Source organism: Clytia hemisphaerica, unplaced genomic scaffold, assembly GCF_902728285.1.
Source record: "Clytia hemisphaerica strain Z4C2 unplaced genomic scaffold, Clytia hemisphaerica genome assembly, whole genome shotgun sequence".
Taxonomy (NCBI): domain Eukaryota; kingdom Metazoa; phylum Cnidaria; class Hydrozoa; order Leptothecata; family Clytiidae; genus Clytia; species Clytia hemisphaerica.
The window spans coordinates 298,107-310,612 of record NW_027104191.1 but is presented as its reverse complement, the minus strand read 5'-3'; the positions used below and the strand labels follow the sequence as shown (position 1 = coordinate 310,612).

At 35.1% G+C, this 12,506-nt stretch overlaps 2 protein-coding genes across 2 annotated transcripts in view; one reads left to right on the top strand and one right to left on the bottom strand.

Annotated features, from left to right (window-relative positions):
- LOC136815048 (methanethiol oxidase-like) overlaps positions 1 to 12,506 on the bottom strand; it is a 137,258-nt gene that overhangs the window by 50,383 nt on the left and 74,369 nt on the right. The gene's annotated exons all lie outside the window — the stretch shown is intronic.
- Positions 1,978 to 10,132, top strand: LOC136815045 (coronin-2B-like). Its single transcript, XM_067071479.1, is given in 12 exon segments — positions 1,978 to 2,144; positions 2,246 to 2,359; positions 2,692 to 3,116; positions 4,329 to 4,451; positions 5,589 to 5,909; positions 6,436 to 6,552; positions 7,423 to 7,527; positions 8,312 to 8,518; positions 9,160 to 9,213; positions 9,215 to 9,286; positions 9,288 to 9,380; positions 9,903 to 10,132. Coding segments are annotated over 10 exon segments (1,503 nt in total). The 5' UTR covers positions 1,978 to 2,144; positions 2,246 to 2,359; positions 2,692 to 2,915; the 3' UTR covers positions 10,113 to 10,132.

The following is a 12,506-nucleotide window of genomic DNA, read 5'->3' as shown; positions in this document are numbered from 1 at the left end:
CTTTCATATGATGCAGGGGTGATATTTCCCCGTCCATTTTCTTTAATTTGACGATTTCTCATTTATCTAAGTCAATAAAAATGTTCAATAAGTGTTAAAACAGCTAAGCGTAATTTCTATGGACCATTTGTCGACAACCTTGATTTTGCTTTAGTCTCCCAACGGAAACTTCCCAAGTTTTATTACATTTGACGATACCTATACCTTACCGTCTCTAATTTCGCCAAGGGCCTAAAATCAACGCCGATGAGGGTTTGCCTGAAATCAAAGAAAATACAATGAAAATATTCTTTCTTGACCTTGAAAAATATAAAGTAAAAAGCAACGAATTCTGTACCAAACCCTTTTTAGGATATTTCTATTGTATGTTGTTTTTCATATTATTTCTTTTTTCGTTAAGTCATTTAGGGCGTCAACTTTGAACGGTGTATTATAATTATTTGAAATATTTTTTAACCAAACTAAAAAAACCACAATTTTTTATGTTTGTCACACCACTTTTAGTTTTTAGAAGCACGAGATATGTTCATTTTATCTCTTCAGTGTCTGCCCATGGTAAGCGTGCACTTTTTTACACAACCTTCTCACAGACTCATTGGGAGTGGGCCACTGCAAAAATTGGTCAAACTATCGGTTCCAGGTGAAAATTATACTCCAACCTTTTTCCCGCAGAAGATAATCAAATAAAAAAAATCCTCACTGCAAAATATTGTGCTAAATTTTTTTTCAACCTCAATGAATTTTCCGACTCGTAAACAATGGAATTCCAATCCCTAGCCATGAAAGACGTTTAGATATCAATCCCCATCGAGTTTCAGTCCGTTGTTTTTACCTCCATTAGCTGAAAATGGCTGAAAAAGACTGAAATTTTTTCGAATGTGGTTATTTAATTTCAATAAAACATGCTTCTAAGTTTTTCTTGACTTTGTCAAACTTTGAAGCTCTTCACAGGATTTTCTATTTAAATTGGTGTGAATTAGAGTATTAGTTTCAACTGGGGACGATATTTTAGCCAATGGAAGTAAGGTTCCCTCGATTCTGTGAGAAAGTGGTGTTTTTTTGTGGAAACCACTCTTTAAGGAATTATTCTAATTCGATTGACATAGTTTTCACACGAAAGAAAATATAAATGCACACCTATCTTGAACAGAATCTAGATTAATGTATTACAATCTGTATACCGAATGTTTGTTTTTTCATTTTAAAAATGTCATAGCTATAAAACTATGTCTGCTTTCTCAATCATTTGAATGATACCTTTACCATATTTTCACTATCAATTTCTAATGAAAAGATAAAGCACTTTTGGAGTCGGTTAATTTCCATCATTTTCATGGAGGTTTTGGCCAGTCTCGTCCTTTTCTTTTGATCCAAGAAAAATTTCAATGCTGTCACTAACTAAACCTTTAATTTTTATTTTTTTTAAATGGACCCCACTGGAAATTTCGGCCAGAAATTCCTGCTCTTTGTTCTATGTAACATTTAGCATGCTAGACAACTAAATTTAAGAGGAAGTTTGAAAGTATGATAAAAAGGAAAACAAAGGACGTTATTATAGTTTATACAAACTACACATTACATTTTTCTCCGATACTGTATAACACGTATCACACATATTAAACGACTCCAGTTTATCCCTAGACTAGCAAGCGTCTGCATTTCCTTGGACACAGGAACGCGGGTAATAGTGCTCATAAAAAGTTCTTACAAAAAATAGAAATTGCCGCGGGAGAGTTGTTTTGATTGAGCCCATTGTAAGCGTAAGCTGCAGTTTAATACAATTATAACGTGTCTTACCAGTCAGCCTAGTTTATCCCTTACGAGAACTTTACTATAAAGCTTTACCTGTTATTCTTTATATATTGAAGCTGAACTTTTAAATATTTGGGGTTCATTATAGTTATGATGTTTTACAATTTTAGTTAATTTTAATACTTTTTCCTTCTTTTTTAAGAAAATAATGGATTTAAAAAACCTGATAGGTCACACAAGAAAAATGAAAAACACCTCAAAATATTTTGGTTATAAAACGCGGAAGATTGTACAAATACAAATGCCAAATGGTAAAAAAAGCAGTCAATCAAATGCAAAATGGTACCTCCACGGCTCCAGTCTACCATTTTGAATTTTCAATCAAAACAGAGGTAAATAGATTGTTCATTTATTGGATAGACCATTAAATAATTAATAGCTTTTATTTATAAGATTGTATACCCACGTGATTGAATTCAATTCTTTTTTTCAGATTTGAAACACTTCAAAACACCCAATAATTCACTGATTGACGTTTTTTGAGGTATTCACCGTGATTTTTGTATTCAACATTGAAGATTGATTTCACCGCCTTTCAACCAAATGAGTAAGAACTGTTCTTCTCCTTTGGGAGTTCTTTTTATACAGGAATTCTTATTTGACGTAACAAAATGGCTCAAAAAAAGCATCTTATATTCGCAATTTTTCGATTCCAACAGCAAAGTTAAAATCAAAATTCGAAAATTTGTCCTCCCAATAAAATCTTATCGTGTCTTGACCTAGGCAGATAATATTGAATCTTTTAGATCTTTTATTTTTCTTAGAAAATAAAACTCAAAATTTTCAGCAAACGCTCTCAGAGACGGAGAGCAGTTTTTAGTTCTCCATCTGAGTGACATTTCATTGCTGTTGTTCCTTTTTGTACAATTTTTTTTCTAGCTTTCCCATGGCAAGGAAAGAGTGATCAGCTTAGTCTGTTTACAGTGCAAATACTTGAAAGGAGTGCAGCAGTAACTAAAGTAATTTCGTTTGAAAAGAGAAGTCGAGAATACAATATTTTGAAAAATCCAAACTTAACGACTAACTTTGGCAATAAACGCTTACAACTTTGACTGAAAAGCGTCGTAAATTCATTGTGAAATCAATCGTAAATAATATACAAAATGCCTCGAAGATTTGTAAGAGAGTCGAAATTTCGTCATGTTTTTGGTGAAACGTACAAACGAGATCTGTGTTACGAGAATTTGAATATTACGAAAAACGTTTGGGATGGTGGGCGTTATTGTGATGTGAACTCGAAATTTGTTGCTGTGGTATTGGACAGTAATAGCGGAAGCACCTTCGTTGTATTGCCTATTGAAAAGGTAAGGTTACTTAACTATTTCACTTCTCTGTCGCCAGATTTGCTTTGACCCTAGCGAGTACCTCACTAAAAACCGGGATTTTTCATCCCGTTTCTTAGCGAGTTCCACTTTGACGATTTTTGAATAATAGAAAGCTTTCAAGTGCTTTGACGCAAATTCGATTTTTTCGCTACTGCAGGAGCTTCGAAAGTTCAAAATGACGTCAAAAAATCGAATGTTTGGAGTCCGGAAACCTGGAAAAGACGTTATATGCGTAGAAAAAACGCGGTTGACGTCTAGTATAGGCTACTTTGACCCCTACTTTTTGCGGGAAAACTAGCTTGAATTATCTCTCGTCCCAACTAAGATGTAGATGAGACAAAATTGATTTATGAATTATTCTTCCTGTTTCATGTACCTCGAAAAATATCTGGAATAAAAAGTTATACCTTAAGCCTATTTTAGGCGCAATCAATCTTTCTAGCTTTGCCGATTTCTTTTTATTGTCAAGCAAAAAACTCTCAGATTTTTTGGCTAAGGATTACATAGGCACAAGGCATCTAGAACTCAAATGGAATCATCCATACCCACTACCAATGGTTTTAGAGGTGGCTTTCGAAGGGGTTGTGAAATTTCATTTTTGATAAGTTTTGATACAGCGGAGTCTCTATAACTCAAACGTGCAAGGGGGAAACAAATTTGTTCAAATTAAGGAAATTTCGAATTATGGAGTACGGTTTTTTAAAGACATTGTTAACTGAAAGGACGCATAAAACTTGTTGCGAGTTAAGGAGGTATTCGAGTTAAAAAGGTTCGAGTTTTCAAGTTGGAGACTGTACTGTAATATATGATTTCAAAATATTCGCGTTCAAATTCTTCCTGTTTTTGCTAGTTGTGGTGTGTTTTCATTGATTCGGTTTGTCTTTATTTATTTATTTATTTGCTTGTTAGTTAAACTTGAAATGAACTAGAATGAAGAAAAACATTTCGCTTCGATTCGCCAAAATAAGTGTACTTTGGTGGAATTTTGATATTCCAGTAAAATTTTAGGACGGGGTTTAATCTGTCACAAAGGATACCTTTTTAAGTGAGGAACACATTAAACTCTCACCACTTCCACTCTTTGCTTTTAACAATCCAATATCTCATCGATTATAGAGTATAAACTTTTGAACGTCACTGAAAAGTTGAAACAGAACGTATGGATATTCAAGTGTCTATTATCTTTTTTAGACGGGACGCATCGATTCCAACATATCGAAATTTGAAGGACACAAAGGAAAAGTATTGGATTTACAATTTAATCCATTCAATGCAAATGTGTTGGCTTCAGCTGGTGAAGATGGAAGAATCAAGGTTAGTATGTATCTCCCATACAACAGGGCCCACGTCATTGACCCACTATATTTTTGGCCCCTCCGCTTTCCAAATCATGATGTAGACCCCCATAAAACGTCTCTTTAACGTCCATCTAACGCCCATCTAACGTCCACAACATGAACATTAGCGAATTTATGTGTCTGTGTTTTTCTGCGACGGAGACATTAAATTTCTATTATTTCCTAATCCGGATTGACTGATGACGATGGTAAATCAGCATAATTACCGTCCTCGATTTTGTGGGTCAGAACAGCGGGTTGTTCCAAATCGCTTCTGTCATTCCGCTGTACTCAAAAAGTGCAAATACATAAACTCGCTATTGAACGTTAAACGTTAAATTATAAAACCCTAGATACTGCAATTAGTCACTATTGAAAAAATTTCAATGCCTGGACCGTCTTAAACTGCTTTCAAAAAACCTTTGAAGAGATTCCACGTTTGCATTTGAATACCTCTAAATGAATAATTACCTTGTTTAGACAGTTTGACGTCACATTTTACCCATACAAATGACTAATTTATGTTATGACCTCATCAGTGAATGTCAGAGAACTTTTTACATTGACTCAGAATGTTTATCCCTTCGCTCAAGACACAACACGTTTTTTATAAGAACTTCTAAAAAATGAACCCTTCGGATGTTCTTAAACTTCTTAGAGTTTTAAGCCCATAAATGTTCTTAAATTTTTCTTATTTTCACTATTTGTGAGTATTTTTGTGCAAATTCTCAAGAAAATGGGTGTTTTCTTAAAATGTTCTTAACTTGCTCTTAATATTTTGACCATCATAGCTTTTCGTTCTTATATGGCCTGCTCTTATAGAAAGAACTTCCACACTAATATCCTCCAGTCTACTTCGTCGGTGGATTGGATAAGATTAGAAAAAGAGCATCGACCTATTTTAAAGATATTTCACAGTGTCTCAAGATAGCCACCTCCTTTTATAATGTCAGTATTTTAACAGAGTAGCTTATTAGAAAAGCCTGGATTACCAAAATATAACTTTACCCCGGATTTAACCTTTATTGAAAAAGCGTATCCACGAAGGTTGATAGTTTTACATATAACTTATGAACATGAATGAATAAAAATTTCTTATTTTCTTTATCCGCAGATCTGGAATTGCCCCGATGGTGGTATCACTGAAAATCTATCAGAAACATTATGCGATTTAATTGGTCATCGAAAGAAAGTCGGTATCATCCAATGGCACCCATCGGCCGATAACGTCCTTGCAAGTGCCGGTTTCGACTATGACATTATTGTTTGGGATGTTGAAAAAGCGAGTCCAGTCCGTGTTATCTCGTGTCATAGTGACGTCATCAACTCAATGTGTTGGAATTTTGATGGTTCATTCCTGGCAACTTCAAGTAAAGATAAGAAAGTGAGAGTTATCGACCCAAGAAAGACAGAAGTCGAGGAACAAATCGTACACGTAAGTCTGCATGCTTTTCTTTGCGATTGTATGATTTTTCCTGTATATGATTACAGTTTTCTTGATTCTTTTATTTTTCATACTTAGCGTACTTTCCTTCACAAGGTTGGGTTTTTATTAAGACGAAATTTTTCAATTCGCGTTAATAAAATGACTAGTAATATTCGTGTAATAAGGTATTAGATTCTTGGCAAAGCGTGCATTTTTTAATATAAGATCGCATTGGGCTTTTCCAGAAAAAAACCGTATAGCCCTGTTGAGGATGTCCATCCCTCTGTGGCTGGAAATTCTGTAACCCCCTGAAATTCCAGGCAATTTCAGGTTTAAACCCCTCTGGAATTCTGAATTTTAGTAAGATTTAAAAAGCTACCTCCATGGAATTCCAGTTATTTTTGACCGAATTTTGTATCTCCTTATGGAATTCCGCCACATATCAAACCAAACCCCCTTGGAACGAAAATGGACCTCCTCAACAGAGGGTATACGGTTTTTTTCTGGAACAGCCCATTGAATTTATCTTTTCTAGGAATTCAATGCTCATAAAGGGTCCAAACCAGTTCGTGTACATTTTGTGGATGAAAAACGTGTAGTTACCATCGGTACTCAACGATCTGCTGCACGTGAAATCCTACTGTGGAATCTTGTAAGCTTTTTTCGAATTATTTATCTGATATACATATATTATTATGAAATGTTAGTATTTTTAATCAGTGTTAAAAGTTCTCCCGTTTTATAAGGATTTCCGTCTCAGTGAAGTATAGAGGCTTTCCCGTCTCAGAATTCAGCATAATTCGCCAAAAGTTCTAAGAATTATTAGCCTATACTAGACGTTACCCGCGCTTTTTCTACGCAATTAACGTCTATTCCACTTTGCGACTTTTTCGAATGTTTTGAGCCCAGGTTTTCGGGCTCCAAACATTCGATTTTTTGACGTCACTTTTAACTTTTGAAGACCTTGCAGTAAGGAAAAATCGAACTTGCGTCAAAACACTTGAACGGCTTCTATTATTCAAAAATCATCAAAGTGGAACTCACTAAGAAACGGGATAACAAATCTCGGTTTTTAGTTAGATACTCGCTAAAGAATTATGTGCTTATTTCAAAGTGTAAACTCCATTTTCCGTCTCATACAAAAAATATTGCTTCAACCACACTGTTTAATGAATTTTAGATGGTTTGGAAAATTTCGGAAATTTGGGATTTTTATAGAGATTTCTGAAAAGTGTCCGAGTGATTTAATCCTCCAAAAGTTACGTTATGGACATAAGCTAGTCAAACAGCTAGCCAGTTTGATTCGATTCAATTGAACTTACAGTTGACTCTCTCTAATTCGATCTTCAAGGGATCAATCGATTCTTCGATTTAGAGAAAGATGCGAACTATAGAGAGTAGTTTAACCACTTTTCTAGCTGAAAGGGCCAGCATTCTAGTTCGAATTACGTAAAAATTTGAACAATATTATATGTTCGAATTAGAGAGAGTTGACTGTGTCTTTATTTGAAACTATTTCCAGGACAATGTAGAGGAGCCCATCACACAACATGAATTAGATGATGGTTCGGGAAACCTTCTCACTGTTTACGATGCCTTCCTTAATATTCTTTACGTTGCTGCAAAGGTTTGTTTGTTTTATCCCTCATTAACCTTTCTTGAAAACATTTTCTCACGACTTTTCAAATTAAAGATCAAATTCGATAAATTTTATATTTAGACAGTCAGAGAATTGAGAAAATGATATTTGCTCATTCAGACATTTACACAAACCTCTTGTCTTCTTTATTCAGTGTCATAAATACGTCACTAATTTGGCTGTTCCATTTAATACCCATTCAAACAGGGGGTAGCTAGACGAACTTTTTCAAGCTAAAAGAATTCTTGAAATAGTGGGACAGCCATTTGGAAAATAGTAAATTTGCAAAAAGCCCCCCTCCCAAGGCACTAAGTGATATCGTACCAGAGGAACGAGGCTATATAAAAAGAAAAAAATATAGATTTAAAAGAAATTTCTTCCTTGGAAATCCCCCTGGAAATGTCCATTTTCCCCATGTAAGGATATAGAACCGAATAGTCCATTGGGCTTTTCCAGAAAAAAACCGTGTATCACCTGTTGAGGAGGTCCAACCTTTTGTGAACTACCCCTTGGAATTCCAGGCAATTTCAGGATCATACCCTCTGGAATTCCGAATTTTTACAAATTTTCAATCATTACCCCCTTGGAATTCCGCTTATTTTTGACGGATTTTCGTCTACCCTTATGGAATTCCACTGCATTTCAAACCTTAACCCCTTGGAACGGAAATGGACTTCCTCAACAGGGTTGCACGATTTTTTTCTGGAAAAGCCCATTTTGTGTACCTTATGAAACCACGCAAATTGAATGTCAACTTATTTTAACAATACAGGGTGATTGCACCATCAAATACTTTGAAATCAGCAAAGAAACACCTTACGTCCATTACTTAAGTCAATACCAATCAACTACCCCTCAACGTGGTTTTGGTGTATTACCTAAACGAGCTGTAAAAGTCAATAAGTGCGAAGTATTCCGTTTTTACAAAATGGATTCAAAGAATTTGATTGAGCCAATCTCTATGGTAGTTCCAAGAAAGGTAAAATGATTTATGAATTTACGTTTTGGGAAGTGGTATATTATATGTATATTTCTATTTTTTACTTGAACTGACCATTCATGTTTCTTATTTGAAAATAATTGATATTTCTTTATGTAACACCCATTAGCAACACGATAGAATGGTACTTTGACTTTACTTTAGAATTCCATTTTAACGTGGGTTGTAGCATAGTATAAGAAAGCCGCGGCTTTCTTATACTATGGTTGTAGATACTCTTCAAAAGTCACACCCCTGTCTCACAGCCCCGGTGGAACTTTTTTCCTAAGTGGGGATAAAAATTCCTATTGAAATCCTAGGGGGGGATAGAAATTCTATTGTTCCAAGGTTAAAAAAACCAGTGGGATGGTTTGGAGTGCAATTTTTAAACATGGAATTTCGAGTGGGGATGAAATCAAAGTCGATTTCCCAGTGGGGCTGAAATTCAAGGGTATTTTCCCATCAGGGACGAAATTTTTGCTTAAATCCAGTTGGGCTAGGGTCTCACAGAGCCTGTGACACAGGGGTGTAAAGTCATTTAAAAAGCTAAACTAAAGATCTTTTGACAAAAACCTATATGTTGAAGATAAGTTAATGCGATATTCTCTCTTTCCCAATTTTATTTTTTCTTTGATTTTCAGTCTGATACTTTCCAACAAGATATCTATCCCAAAGTTCCAGGTGACACTTCCGCATTTGAAGGCGGATGATTGGTTTAGCGGACAGAACGCTGATCCGGTCTTGATCTCATTAAAAGATGGTTTTGTGGCGACAAAGAAAGAATTTATTGCAGTCAATACACATCAGGAGGAAAATATTTTTTGATGTCGGTTTGAAACAAGCTCCTGCTCGAGAAGAAGACGTGAGAATTTTTTCCCTCTTTTACTCCCCGGTGTAATACACTTATAGCGAGTTTATGTATCGGAGAAAATCGAGGGTGACGGTAAGGGAAGTCGACGCAGAACAAAGTCGATAGTTGATATGTACTTAAAATAGACGACGGTATTTTGGTGTTTTTACCATCGTTGAGCAAAGAAGACGGCCATTTTGGTGATATGTCAACCATCTCCTTCGATTTGCCTCGAATACATAAACTCGCTAATCTTACCGTAATAATGGTTATACTTACAAAAAAGTCCGTTCAACTATAAAACCATATATGTCACAAATTTGGAATTTGTTTGTACAAATTGTAGAAATTAATTGTTGTACTTATTTATAAATTAGATATCTCAACTTTGGCAAAAATATTTGGATGATAGTTCCAGGACAAGAGAAGGATTCCACATGCGTAATATTTCAAACCATCTGATTATCTCTTTAAAGCGAATGGTCTGTAGTCCAAATTTCAGTCTTAATACTTTTGTTTTCCCTTACTTTACAGTTGAAGAAATCGTTTTACGCTCAACAAGATGAATTATCGAAACTACGTGAATTGTTGAAAGGGAAAGAATTAAAGATTCGACAATTGGAATATGAGAACAAATCGTTGAAAAAGAAGAAATGTGACGAAGAAGAAGAAGAACAAACTACCGACACCACAACTATAACCAATCAGGTGGAGATTATCGTTACTGGTGGTGGTGTTGAGTAAATAACCATCATGAGTCCGTATAAAACCTGGTCGGAAGCTTATTTTAATAACTTTTTTTAGCTTTTCCTTTTGTGTATTAGTGAAGTTAGGTGAACACGACGACGAACGAAAAGTTAAAGATATGAGTTAAACCAATCATATTTCGTATTTTCACTAGCCTATTACATTTTCGAACCGTTGCTCGTGATTATCGGGCATGCTTAAACTCAGTATTAGTATTATCAAATGATAAAATCGATTTGTCCAGTTTTTGATCATGTAGTACTCCTCTTGGAATTGGTTCAACATGATCAAAAAGGGAGCAAAACATACTGATTTCTCAACGCAAGTTCAATCAAGAAACAAACGGCTTCCAGACCGGGGTTTTCTATACTGACTATGATACTATGATACTATGGGAGAACTGGATAATTTGTAAATTTATGGAATAATGACAATATTTTGATAAAGACATTGAATTAATTTTTCTGATAATATTAGATATCGTTTGAGATTGAACTGTATGGACCTAAGAATCGAGAACTGTAAACCTATACCATGGTCCTAGTTTAGGATTGACACAGCTGGCTAAACGACATTATTTCAACATCCATGTATCAGTACCGTTTATTTCGATGTGGATGGAAGCATTTGGACGTTTTGTGTCAACTATGGTGAGATGTGAAGAGATTTTGCTTTGAGCCATATTTGATGCTTTTCAAAATATTAATTAATCTTGATCACTTTATGGTGACCATCAATTTTGATTCTCAACTGCCAACCATTTCATAGGTCAAAGGAAAGGTAAACTCAACCAGGAAATTCTTAGTCATTATTCTAGAAGAAATGTAATTATCTTAAAATCTGTATCTTAGAAAATCTATAGATTGCAATTATTTCTATCATTTAGATTGTACGTGAAGTCATATTTATCCTTGCATTACAGACAATTTAGCAGTACTGATGTTTCTTCGTTTTTTGTTTTTTTTCGATAAACTTCGACTTATCCTTACTTCATGCGATCGTAGCATGAAGGTAGCATAGTGGATTCAATTCGTAACCGTGTCATAACAAAGACATCGTACTTAGCACAAAATTATACTCGACCATGCCTCTATTCTTGATGCTCAGCAATAAAGAGAACTCCACTCACTCACTCACTCACCCACTCACTCCTCTTAGGGTGATTAGAGCAATTCGGGGAGAGAGAGCTTAGGGTAGATAGCTATTAAAAGAGGAGCCTTCGTGGGAGGAGCCTTTTTGGAAAAGTCGTATGTAGCCTTGAAATGATAAACCTTTAACACTTCGCAGAAATTTTCTTCTACTTATTAAAAAAGCACTTCTATCGTCCAAAGAAAGGGTTAAAGATTGCGACAGAAATTTCTTATCCAATTCTAATCATTGTCATGGTGTATCCAGCCGTAATGAATTTTTAAATGTTCCCATTCTACTTTATTTTTAACCCTTTGCGCGCGCTGTTTTTTTGAAAAAATAGAATTTTTTTTTTGAAACTCAAAACTTTAATATGCCATAAAAGCTTGTAGCTTTTGATTTAGAAGATGGTTTTGGTACCATTAGAAAGTTATTCGTATACTCTTTCAAAAGCTTTAGATTCATGCTCTTTTAAATGAAGTGGTCCGGAGCTATGGCTTCAAGTCTGAGACTCAGTATTTGGATTGTTTTGGACGCATATACGCGTCCCTCGTGGTCTAAGCGTTAAATGATGCTTCGTTTTTCTTTCTTTCAACATGTCATTGCTAATCATTCCGTTAACAGGATGATAATGCAAATTCCAACGGTAGAAATTTCTTAATTATTTTCAAAAAAGTGTCCTGTCATGTACTGTTTGGTAATGTAAATTCATCTTTCGTTTGCGTACAATTTTGTCCCGGGGGGGGGGAGGGTAATAGGAAGTTAGTCTATAAGGAGCACGAATCCGGAAGCCAAACTTCGAAAGTTGAAAATTTTTGTTCCAAATTACGAGAATTTATGACCATGTCAGGGATCGCTGATATTTTGTAATGTTGTAGAAAAAACCCGGTAGAAAAATGGAAAAAAAATACTCAAAAAATGGCGAAAATAGGAACATGTTAAGAACAATTTAGGCTTAAAACTCAAAAAGTTAAGAACATCCGAAGGCTTCAAAAGTTTTAGATGTTCTTATAAAAAAACGTGTACACTGTGAGTGACCCTTAGGGACCTTTTTTTGCTCGCACATACCCGACATCCATTTTTAGCTAAAGTATCTCCCCTCCCCGGAATTTTGTCCGATTGATTACCCAAAAAAATTAAATTTAGGGAACTTTTCTTTGAGCCCTTTCGTGAGTAAATTAATCACACGATAAAGCTAATTATAGAATAACTCAGTTATAACTTCTATCTGTTCCCTTCAATTAGTTGCTTGGGCCTTTTTAA